General features: G+C 44.8%; 1 protein-coding gene across 1 annotated transcript in view; it reads right to left on the reverse strand.

Moving 5' to 3' along the window:
• Positions 1 to 3,267: 3,267 nt before the first annotated feature.
• LOC116149738 (rho GTPase-activating protein 20-like) overlaps positions 3,268 to 13,019 on the reverse strand; it is a 42,207-nt gene continuing 32,455 nt past the window's right edge. Inside the window, 5 exon segments of the mRNA XM_064482547.1 lie at positions 3,268 to 4,664; positions 4,666 to 5,443; positions 6,598 to 6,712; positions 7,877 to 8,066; positions 10,701 to 10,810. Of these exon segments, the coding sequence (XP_064338617.1) occupies positions 3,617 to 4,664; positions 4,666 to 5,443; positions 6,598 to 6,712; positions 7,877 to 8,066; positions 10,701 to 10,810 (2,241 nt within the window). The 3' untranslated portion in view covers positions 3,268 to 3,616.

Raw genomic sequence — 13,019 nt, forward strand, 5'->3', positions numbered from 1 at the left:
TACACCGCGGTGCATGCCCCAGTGGAATAAACCAATGGGGACTACACCGTGGTGCATTCCCCAGTGGAATAAACCAATGGGGACTACACCGCGGTGCATGCCCCAGTGGAGTAAACCAATGGGGACTACACCGCGGTGCATGCCCCAAGGAGTAAACCAATGGGGTCTACACCGTGGAGCATGCCCCAGTGGAGTAAACCAATGGGGACTACACCGCGGTGCATGCCCCAGTGGAATAAACCAATGGGGTGTACACCACGGTCATTCCCCAGTGGAATAAACCAATGGGGACTACACCGCGGTGCATGCCCCACTGGAATAAACCAATGGGGACTACACCGCGGTGCATTCCCCAGTGGAATAAACCAATGGGGACTACACCGCGGTGCATGCCCCAGTGGAATAAACCAATGGGGACTACACCGTGGTGCATGCCCCACTGGAATAATCCAATGGGTTGTACACCATGGTGCATGCCCCAGTGGAATAAACCAATGGGGACTACACCGTGGTGCATGCCCCAGTGGAATAAACCAATGGGGTGTACACCACGGTCATTCCCCAGTGGAGTAAACCAATGGGGTCTACACCGCGGTGCATGCCCCAGTGGAGTAAACCAATGGGGACTACACCGCGGTGCATGCCCCAGTGGAATAAACCAATGGGGACTACACCGCGGTGCATACCCCAGTGGACTAAACCAATGGGGACTACAACGCGGTGCATGCCCCAAGGAGTAAACCAATGGGGTCTACACCGTGGAGCATGCCCCAGTGGAGTAAACCAATGGGGACTACACCGCGGTGCATGCCCCAGTGGAATAAACCAATGGGGTGTACACCACGGTCATTCCCCAGTGGAATAAATCAATGGGGACTACACCGCGGTGCATGCCCCAGTGGAATAAACCAATGGGGACTACACCGCGGTGCATGCCCCAGTGGAATAAACCAATGGGGACTACATCGTGGTGCATGCCCCACTGGAATAATCCAATGGGGTGTACACCATGGTGCATGCCCCAGTGGAATAAACCAATGGGGACTACACCGCGGTGCATGCCCCAGTGGAGTAAACCAATGGGGACTACACCGCGGTGCATGCCCCAAGGAGTAAACCAATGGGGTCTACACCGCGGTGCATGCCCCAGTGGAGTAAACCAATGGGGACTACACCACGGTTATGCCCCAGTGGAATAAACCAATGGGGACTACACCGCGGTGCATGCCCCAGTGGAATAAACCAATGGGGACTACACCACGGTCATGCCCCAGTGGAATAAACCAATGGGGACTACACCGCGGTGCATGCCCCAGTGGAATAAACCAATGGGGACTCCACTGCGGTGCATGCCCCAGTGGAATAAACCAATGGGGATTACACCGCGGTGCATTCCCCAGTGGAATAAACCAATGGGGACTACACCGCGGTGCATGCCCCAGTGGAATAAACCAATGGGGACTACACCGAGGTGCATTCCCCAGTGGAATAAACCAATGGGGACTACACCGCGGTGCATGCCCCAAGGAGTAAACCAATGGGGTCTACACCGCGGTGCATGCCCCAGTGGAGTAAACCAATGGGGACTACACCGCAGTGCATGCCCCAGTGGAATAAACCAATGGGGACTACACCGTGGTGCATGCCCCACTGGAATAATCCAATGGGGTGTACACCATGGTGCATGCCCCAGTGGAATAAACCAATGGGGACTACACCGCGGTGCATGCCCCAGTGGAATAAACCAATGGGGTGTACACCACGGTCATTCCCCAGTGGAGTAAACCAATGGGGTCTACACCGCGGTGCATGCCCCAGTGGAGTAAACCAATGGGGACTACACCGCGGTGCATGCCCCAGTGGAATAAACCAATGGGGATTACACCGCGGTGCATGCCCCAGTGGAATAAACCAATGGGGACTACACCGCGGTGCATGCCCCAGTGGAATAAACCAATGGGGACTACACCACGGTGCATGCCCCAGTGGAATAAACCAATGGGGACTACACCGCGGTGCATGCCCCAGTGGAATAAACCAATGGGGACTCCACCGCGGTGCATGCCCCAGTGGAGTAAACCAATGGGACTACACCACGGTGCATGCCCCAGTGGAGTAAACCAATGGGGAATACACCGCGGTGCATGCCCCAGTGGAGTAAACCAATGGGGTCTACATCGCGGTGCATGCCGCAGTGGAATAAACCAATGGGGTCTACACCGCGGTGCATGCCCCAGTGGAATAAACCAATGGGGTCTACACCGCGGTGCATGCCCCAGTGGAATAAACCAATGGGGACTACACCGCGGTGCATGCCCCACTGGAATAAACCAATGGAGAATACACCGCGTTGCATGCCCCAGTGGAATAGACCAATGGGGTCTGCACAGCAGTGCATGCCCCAGTGGAATAAACCAATGGGGTGTACACTGCGGTGCATGCCCCAGTGGAATTAACCAATGGGGTATACACCGTGAATCATTTGGGAGAAAAAGATGTAAAAAGTTCTGTTGGTGAGAAAATCCAACGTCGAGGACTGTTTGAAAGAAGGCCCGACAGCGACTGTGGTGGCTCTTTTGTTTTGTGACTGTTTACAACCTGCCAGCCGTCAAAACTGCTCTCTTAGCTTTAAATGGCCATCGGAAAAGGTAGGATTTGTCAGTAATTTTTTTTCTGCAGATTAATCCAAGAGACAAGTTTCAGAAAATCATTTCAGCAAAGAGGAGTCCTGCTTTTATCACCTGTTGGCAACAGTGACCGTGTACCAAAGAAGGACTGTTGTTGCAGACTCTTCCTCCTCACCAAGATAGCGAATGTTGTCAGGAGGGCACCTCCTAGGAGGGAAAAGTGCATTTCTGGAGAATGTTCCTGGCTCAGGCACCTCTGGAAAAACACTGAAATGAGCACCCATTTCCTTCTTTCTCCCCACAGCTGTGTCCGGGGGGCCTCTGCAGAACAGTGAAACACTCATGAAAAAATGAACTGACCAACAAAAATTATGATGTCATGGTACTTATGGCTCGAATCCCTCACATTTTTTCCACTCTAGCTGCCTTAGTGGGCTGGTACCTGGAATGATTCTGTGAGGGCACGTGATTGACTATGAGATTTCTCAGAACTGGCCACTCACTTGGTTTCAGGGAAAAGTCTGACGTGATTTCCTTCTTAATGCTTTGATTGTTGGCATTTTTCTTGCTTACTTATTAAAAACATTTCATGGAATGTGGATGGTTTCTTTGCAGACTTCCCCCTCTGTCCATAGTTTTCATTCTTCACTTTTGATATCCTGGCCTTCTTAATGTCATCTAAGGCATGTTTCCTCTAGAGAAGTTGCTGCATCTTTAGTCCTCTGCTGGGATCTCTTAAAATACATGACAGGATCAATCCATGCTCTAATAAGGAAAAGCCTCCCAGTTAGGTGATAAAATCTTTTAGTCTCAACTTTTTGCCAAATAGTCTCAATAAAGAGGATTCTTTTGTTGTCCTAAGTATCAGCAGTGATAACCTTGATGCTACCTGTCTCGGTTATTCTATACACAGGGGTCATAGTAATTATTATCTTTATGTTATTAGTAGCCCGGATTCTGTCCTTGCAGATATTAGATTCTGATTGTGGTTAAATGTCTTTGGTTACATGTGTGTCCTCAGCATCAGAAACCACTGTTGGCTCTGAGTCTGGACTGGACACGTCATCCATTGTCAAAGAGCTGGGTGAGGATCCTTCTAGAGGCAGAGTACCAGGAAAACACTGTCCATCATTCTCTCCTTCCTCAGGGTACTTCATACCAAGCTCAAGTCCATCTTCCGCCAGGCTGGATGGAGAGCTATTGTCCTTCTCTGAGTCCTGGCTGGGGTAAGAACTACAGCACTGGGCTATTTGCACAGCTCCAAGTCCTTCAGCAGCCCTTTGGGGAACGTCTGTCTGTCTCTCTTGCAGTGTGCTGGCTTCTGGAATGCCAGGAGCATGTGGAGGTGGCTCCATGGGTCCTTTTAGGGAACCTGTTTTATTGTCTTCTGGTCTGGGTGCCCTTGACTTCTTTTTGAGGGACCAATTTTTCAAACTGGCTATACCATTTCTCAACCTTGTGCTGGGGTGAAGAGTTATGGAATGCATTTGTGAATGCCCCTCTAGGCTGTCCTTTTTTGTATGAGCCAGGTGGCTGCTGGACTGCCCTGATAAGGGACCAGGAATTCCAGAAATGAGGCTGGAACTGCTAAAGTCAGAAGAAAGCTCTTCCTGTTTTCCTCGAACTTGAAAAGTGCAATCTACTGGAGAGGATGTTTCAGTGGGTGTAAACACTGACTGTTCAGAAATCTGAGAAAAAGCGCTGTCCTGGGAACTCACTAATGAGCCAGATGGGGACGTGTCTGGGGAGGACAAGCTGGAATAGCTACTCCTCAGGCAAATATTTAATCTTGGGGGGAAGACCTTCTCAGTGTTCTGGTTTGTGGCACCACTCTTGCCAACCTCGATCCCCATGACCAAGCTCTGATTGATAAGCTTTTGCCCCTCCATCTGCAAAGACTTGTGCCTCTTGAGATTATCCTCCTCTCCGTGCAAGAGACTGGTGTCACAGCTTGCATTGTGCTGCTGCTTTTTTGAATAAAGTCCCCTGAGATAGGTCAGTTTGCAGCGCCGGTCATCAGTGCTGGGCTCTGAGCAGCACTGCTACCTCCTTGAGGGGCTCTGCTGTGCATGGCGGGGAGTACCCAGCCATGTCTGCAGTGAAGGGCTGGTTCCTGGGACGATCGTGTGAGGACAGGCAGCTGTAAGAAATGGTCACTGGCTTGGATTTAGGAAAAAGCTTTACACGATTTCCTTTGCTATCACACAAGCTTTTCTTATCATTTTTATCAGTGGCATTTTTCTTGACATCAGTGCATGTGACTAAACTCATTTTAAAACCTGTCTTACCCTCTTCCTGGAGGGGTGGATTCTGACTCAGATGGTTCTCATCTTTTTTCAGGAGAATTGCATCACAGCTGGACTTGCATATCCTTTTCTGATAAAATGCCCTGAGAAAGGAAAGCTTTGAACCCAGGTAGCCTATGCTGGGCTCCGAGCAGCGCCGCTGTTGCCTCGGGGTTTTTGGAGCATCTTCTGTAGCTGCAGACAGGTGGCCGGGTGTGCTCGTACCAGAGGGGGCACTGGTCTGGTCCTGCAGTGAGGCCTTTCTATACACTGCCGCCGCGGCCACCGGCACGGGCTCACTGGGCTGTTCCACCTGGACGTCTTCACCTTTAGGACCGTCTAAGTCAAAGTTGCTCAGGGTTAAAACGCCTTCTGCCTCAGGCTGCTCAAGGTCATAGTCAATGAGGGTTAACATGGAGTCCATGCTTCTGCTGCCTGGACTGAGTTTCTTTACTAAGTCACTGCACGGAGCATTGACTTCTTCGTTCAGCTCATTTTCCATGCTGTCATTCAGCTGGAAGCAAGAGATATCTGTCAAAAAAATCAAACCATGATTAACATTTGCACTTGCCTCAAATACACGCTGCCTTAAAAAAAAAAAACTAAACAACTATGATGTTTAGTTTAATTCTGTTTTCATGCAGATTTTTCAAATTCCTACTCTCAAGAAAGCATCTTTCACAATCTTTCTAGTTGTTAGTGCAGAAATTAAAAGTAAATTTTTGGGGTATACTAGATTTACCTCAGTCCCTGAAGAAATAGGCTTTCTTTAAGTAAGACTTCCTCAAAACAATGAACACATGTCATAATACTAAGAAATGGTAAAAAAAAAAATATGAAGAAATTAATGCAAATACATCCAGGTTCTGAATAAGACTCTGTCTTTTATTAAATGGATTAGCTGGCAGATATACCTAATTAACTCTATTAGTCTCAGAGAAATCATTTACCAACCCTATCAATTTCCCTTTGACAAAGTTCTTTAATATCTATTACTTTGTTTATTCTTTACGGCAATCATACCAGTTAGATGTTATGGTTTCCCACAATTACAGGAGAAGATACTAACGTTATGGTGGCACAGAATAATTGTTCAAAGGTAACCAAGAATTGGTGGTGCAGGCATTCGTATTCTGGAAGGCTGAATGTCTTCAAGCCCCACACACCCTGCCCTGCCCCATGAAGCTAGCTGTTTTCTCAAGTGTTTTGCAGGGCGCTGGATTTCTGAGAGGTGTCAGGGACCTCGGAGAGGAAGATGAGGAGGAACCAGACCAGGCCTGCTTCTGGGTCTCCTACTCCAGTTTCAACCACAGCAGTTCTGTTATATTGTAAGATATTGTAACAATATGTTATAACAATATATTATATTGTAAGTCTGTTAATTGTTCTATTGTATATCCTTGTAAGGTTTTATTTAAAAAAAAAAAGTTAAAATTCTGCCACTAACAACTTCTTGGAGTTTGGGAACCTTGTCTTATACTCTTTGTAACCCAACCACAGTGTTAACACAGCCTGACCTACGAGCAGGCCTTCTAAGGAAGGGGCAGAAGCCCTCGGCCCCTGACCCAGGTGGGAGGCCCCCTTCACCAGAGCTGCTCTGGGCTGCAGGGTAACCGGTGCCCTCGCTGACCTTCACATGTGTGTCTATTTCTCACACACAAAAACAATCCCATTATTCACAATACCTGAGGCATTCTCTTTTGTATCACATGTCACTGAAACCTATTCCAAAAGGGAAGTGATTTCTTCTCCAAATATTCTACAGCAATTTTCAATCAGAAATTGTATAAGCAGAGAAACCTGTACAAAAAAGGAACAAAAATGAAGGGCTACTTTTCACATAGTGCACCTATAAATCACACTTCCTGTATGAATCCTGGTTCAAACTGAAAAAAAAAAAAAAAAAAGAATCCTGAGAAAAATTCAAAGTTCATATCTCCTTGAAAACTAAACAGAACTGTTTCCCCTAAAAAAACCATGATACTTTCAAGAGTAGTTTGAGTATAGAAATTGATTTTAACCAGTGGCTTAAAGTTATTATTTGTGGCCTTGGTTTAATGCTAACATTTTGATACTAATGGTCCTGTCTTTAAAATTAGGGTAATTTTAAGTATTCTCTACAGGGCATTTGGGATGAAGAAATATACTTTCTTATTAAAATTCATGAAGCATCGTTAGATAAAGACTTATAAAATATGTTTCTTATGTAAAAGGCCATTGTCATAAGTGTGGGAAGTGGGCATCCTCTGTGGACTTACTGTGAAGGAGAGACAGCTGGAGAGAAAAGCATACATTTTGCCTGAGCAGCCTCTTCCTATGCATTTCCCTCCCTGAGGAGCCAGAACTGGAGATGCTTGGAGAAGAGCTCACTGGGGAGCGCTGTGCCTCCACTGAGATAAACTGGAACATTTCCATAGTCTTCTTACCCCAATAGCTGAGGCAAAGGAACAGGCCAAACATTGGGAGGAAAAGGAATCAGTACCCCATCCCTGCACTAACCACCAGGTACTGCAGGAGTGTGATTTCAAGTAAGTACTGAGTGAGCAAGGTACCATCCCCACCTCCACTGTGTTAGATGAGGAAACTGTGGATCAGTGTAACTAATTCTGACCTAGATTGTACATCTGGCAAGTGGGGAGGGCTGAGATTTCCACCTGCAACTGTTCAATTTCAAAGTATTTTGTTTCTTTTTAAAATCTTTTCAACTGGTCTTATTCCTCTGTGGTTTCAGTCATAGCTGTTTTGCCTCCTTAAAGGGAAAACAGAAGTAACTCAATTACTATCACTTTCTTTGCTTAAGAAATCACCTTTCTGCAGTCTACCAGGAGAGGACAGAACAGTCAATGATCTCAGACTTATAAGAAGATGTACTTAAGAACATGTCTTTCAGAATTAATACCCCAAACTTTAGGTTCAAAATGGGGACTCAGTCCCCCAGGGCACAAAAATGAAAAACTTCATTACCTTTCTTGTAAATTCACTTTCTAGTTCAGGGCTGGAGGAAGCAGGAGGCCAAAGGACGCTTGGAGTGATGCACACCGCTAAGTTAAATGCATTCATCTGACTCGATGAGGCGTGTTTTTCAGTCTCGTGCAATAACCCAAAAAGATGCTTTAGCAGAATAACGTTGGCTCTTGGGAGCTGGTCTAATAGCCTAAAGACAGACAAAAGCGCTCTTTAAGCAAGACATTTCATGGAAAACTTGTAGACAGGGCAACCTTTCTTCACTTTTCATGGGGAACCACGCAGACAGAAACACAGTTCAGATATGCAGGAGTTTCAGCTCATATGGTATGTGCGGAGCGAGGACTGTCTTACAGAGGGGAGAGAGTAAGACTCATGGGGTTTATTCATTTATTTTGTATATTCTGTCTCTGGATTAGAACCTTTCAAGCCTCAGCCACAAAGACTCCCAGTTCCATCCTGAGAGCTTACACTCTGCTCCACCAGCTTCTAAGGTCAGTTCTGTCCCATGTCTCTTTATCTCAGTGGCACCACTTTCACACGTCAGTCAAGCTTATAACAGTATATTTCCTACTGTTCCGATTTTGTACTTGATAAGGGATTTTTAAATTATCATTCACCATCATTTACTACCATCCAGAATACATATATATATATACACACATATATTCATGGTTTTTGCTTTTTTCCAACAAGAATCTGCAACTGAGACAGGAGGGAAGGGGGCAGGACACAGCCATTAAAGGAATGACACAGCAGTTAGCACCAAGGTGGAGGAAAAGTCAACTTCTGATGGACCTTGAGGACCAGGATGGAAGGGGATCTGACCTCCAGTGGACCCTGAGCTCCCTCACACACACTGTAATGTACTAGCACCGTGAACGGCACACCCACAAGTGCCATGACAGCTCTGAGGCTGACCATGGAAGTCAAGGAGAGGGTGGTGGCCCAATTCCTGGGGATCCCCGCCCCTTCCTCAAAGCAGTTGGAGTAATCCTCTCACTTGTTAGCATATAAAAACTTGCAACACTGCACCTCATGGCCTCCTTGCTCCCTCACCTTCCGAGATGCCCAGCACTCTGTCTATGGACTGTGTGTCTGCTTATTCTTTAAACAAAACACCCAACCCTGCTCCCCTCTGCCCTTCTCCTGCATTCTGAGACGGCCTGCACTCTGTCTACAGAGTGTACATCTCTCTAAACAAATCTACTTTTACTCAACTTTGGCTCACTCTTGAATTCTTTCCTGCATGAAGCCAATGACCCTCACTTGGTGGGGTGCATCCCAGGGACTCAAGTGAGACCTGGGACACAGCCCTCCTCTCGTGCCCCGTTTTCCTGTATCACAACCTGGGGAAGAAAATCAGGTAATCTGACTCTTGTTGCATAAATACCAGAGAGGTGCTTCTTCAGCACCACAGACTGACAATGAGTATGGTTTTGTAGGGACAAATTATGACAGATTAAAATGGGCCAAAAGATTACTGAATGTATTCAATGGAAAGTAAGGCATTTCCTAGTGTGCTCTTTTGGGGTGTCAGATTCTGTGGGGTCCCTGAGCCTTTGAGTTATTTTACACCTCTGTAAACTGTAGAATATTGACAGCAATACACATAATACTTGTCCATAGACCTGACAATTCTCTCTGGTGAAGAGATATGTGATTTATTTGCACTGCCTCATGCCCCAGCAGAAAAAGCCAGTTTTTTTTTTTATCTATTTATAAATTCATTTCAGCATTTCTGATTCAACTTCTATAACTTGTGGTAGTTAACCACCTTCTCTGAACTGGCGGCAGTAACATCTTAGTAGTTCTCTTTATTAATTCATGTTTTAAATAAAATTTCTTTCATGTGTGTATATTTATATGAGAGCCATAATTTTGGCCTTTTAAAAATCATCCTTTAATAGCTTCTAGAATACAAAGTTTTAGACAGCGAACAACATACAGAATCTCAGGTTCCCTGTCTCTGAACAGTTCCCACCAAGCTGTCATGAAAGCAGAGACAGCATTTTGTAAATGGCTCTGAGTCTGGTGTCTTCAACACTTACACCATCAGTAGCTGTGTGTAGGTAATGATTTACATTTGAAAGTTGCTCAAGATAACACTGCACTAAACAAGCGTTTACAAATAAATGATACTGGGATTCTTGGGTTTCACAGAAACGCAAGTATTGCCTTTCATTAATGGACACTTCTTTCCTATTCTCTTATGATGTGGGAAATACCCAGGAATGGGGGTGCTGGGTTCTGCCAGCAACTTCCCTTTCCATGAGGACAGATAAGCATTCTCTGTGATCAGGCTGAGGCTTTGCAACTCCCTTTTCCCTTGACACTTTTCAATGAGTTGACTGTCTCTCTGGACTGTCCTCACATCCTTCATACCCTGTCACAGCACTGACTGCACCGCACTGGAATTCTGGGTTTTATCTGTCTATTTCTACTAGACTGCGAGTTCCTTGAGGGGAAGGAATTTTCTCTGTATGAATTTGGCTGCTAAATGAAGTATATAAGGAATCATCTGGTTAGTTAAATGTTTACCAAAATTAAGGTCATAAATTGTAAATTGTGTCTACAGTATTAGCTTTAGTCTAATGGGTTTCAGTGCCTATCAGATTAGAATATACAGAAGGTGTATAATGGTCGAGTATTCCATATTAATAAGTATAGGAAAAAAGCCAATAATAACAATGACAGTTGCTAAATCTATTTTTAAACCGGCCCCTATGGATATGACTTTGATAGTTATTATTACATTAACAGACAAGCTTATAAAATGTTTTTTTAAAGTATTTTTGAGAAATGACCAAATTGGAATGATTACCTTTGAACTGCATTTATTTTCTCCTCATTGTTTCCTTCATCCATTACACAGACCCAATGATCATAGAGATCTGATGAAAATACGCTTCCCGGAATATGTCATAGAAAATCCTTATACAAAGGGAAAAAAAATTTAAATTGTTATTCTAATAATCTGTACTGGAGAAATTAGAAAGAAGACACTTGATTGGAAAGTTCAGTCCACCCTTCTTTGGAATACACAGAGCTCTGTGCCAGCCCTCCGATGATGTGCACACACAGAAAAATATGCTTTGATTTTTTTCTAACAAAAAACCAGGGGGAAATTGGGGTTTGGACTACAGTGGGAAAGATAAAGAACAACCTGTTTGGGCTGAAACCTCGTTTGTATATATCTTAGCAAACTAGTATAACATGGCAGGGTCTGGCAAACCATCCTAATCTTTTTTTTTTTCTCTCTCTCTCAAGTCACTAGTTAAAAGAAATGCACAAAGGTATCTGTGAGAGTCACAATGTGGTAGTCAGTCATCCAGTCATTCTACACATATTTACTCATCTGTGCCAGGCACTGTTTGAGGTGCCAGGAACAGGGTAGTAAATAAAACAAAGTCCCTGGTAATTTAGAACTTTAGATTCCAGTGGCACTGGTGACTAATTCCATCCAGAGGTGTCTGGAATTTCTCCTTGTATTCTTCATAGGAGGGGAGAAGGCACTCCAGGCTATGGCTGGCTCTGGGAGCCTGGGGCAACACCCTCATCCCTAATGTATATTAAATAACATGTCCCTGATACATTATCCTTCCTGGCCTTTGAGACTCCTGCTGAGAGCACTTGTGGGGCTGGGTGTGGTGAAACCAGACTATGACACACGTAGGATCTGACCAAGGGAGTTTGTTGTTTGACATTTGTTTATAAAAAAGCTTAAAAGTAAACACACTTTGGTCCTGGTCCTATGTTCCTTTCCTTTCTAGGCCAACACTCTCTGTTGCTTTTGGCACGGCCCTAACAAGCCAAGCTTGTGAATTCTGATCTCCACCTTAGGAAACTTCAGGCAGAGAAAACCCAATTCCATGTCTAAGCGCTGGACCCATGGCTGACCACCCTCTTGCAAGTTCCTGCTTATCACATGGAGACAGGTGTGCAATGGAGTAATTTTAATTCTTGCTGGGAAATCAAATAGCAGCCTTACATATGTGCCCCACCAAAGGTGACACAACTTGTGACATACATATCATGTTTCTGTGACTAATGTGGAGGCCTTGGGCCTCGGTGCTGCAGTCAGCTGATGAGGTGAGCATGTCTCCCATGAGCCTACGAGCTCCTTCAGGGCAGGACCAGACCAGACCCTTGCCTTTCACTGCATACACTCAATGCCAAGCACAGTCACAGACATAGCAGGGGGTCATTACTGAAATGTTTCTGTATGTCCTATGGCCAAAAATTAGCGAGGGACAAGGGAAGGCCAGCTAACTATAGCTGAGATTCTAAAATAATTTAAAAGCCTCTTCGTGGTCATGTTACCTATTATCAGACAATTTTTTGGAGTGGTTAATAAGCAGGAAAGTGACTGATTTAAAGTCTTTCTCTGTTCTATTGTATTTTCCAGGAGAGATGTACCTGGATACTCATGATTCAGATGCATCATCACAAAAGTTACCTTCTTTTGGGGGGGAAGCTATCGAATTTTCATAATTCCTAACTAATTTTTGTGCTGCACCTACTTGACAAGTCACATTCAGAAGAGATGAAATCTGTTATTTCAAAGTGGGGCAGTGACAATAGCTCTCTTTTTAAACCTCAGTGGAAAACATACTTATGATCTGTCTTGAAGAAAAACATCATTAAGTCTTAAAACCTACACTTGAAAGATAAGTCGTAACATCGCAATGGACTCTCCACAGCTGGAATAACAAGTTATGAAATAACAACCATCACAGCTGAGAAGGATGTGAAAGCTGGTTCTGAATTACAATCGCCAGCACCCAGCACTCAACTCAAAGTCTCCTCCCCTCCAAAGGCAGAGCCCCAGCTATCAGCAGAGCTCCCAGATTAATCTGAGATGAGACTCTTACAGGATTAAAAAACATACTTTTCCTCAAAGGTCTGATGGATCAGAGTTATGCTTTCTCAAGCAATTTTATTCCAATTATAGTTCAGAGTGAAGCTTATATTTAAGCAAAACCAGCCTAAGTGAAAAATTAAGGGAAAACTTAAGTACCACTCCCAAATAGTCTCAAAAACAAGAAACAAAACAAAACAAAACAAAAGCTCAATAACTTTTGGCAAAAAGTATTTCCTTTCCTGCAACCACTTGGGAAAAAGTTGAGAGTAAAGCACAGTT

This window comes from Camelus dromedarius, chromosome 36 (assembly GCF_036321535.1).
Source record: "Camelus dromedarius isolate mCamDro1 chromosome 36, mCamDro1.pat, whole genome shotgun sequence".
In the NCBI taxonomy this organism is placed as follows: Eukaryota; Metazoa; Chordata; class Mammalia; order Artiodactyla; family Camelidae; genus Camelus; species Camelus dromedarius.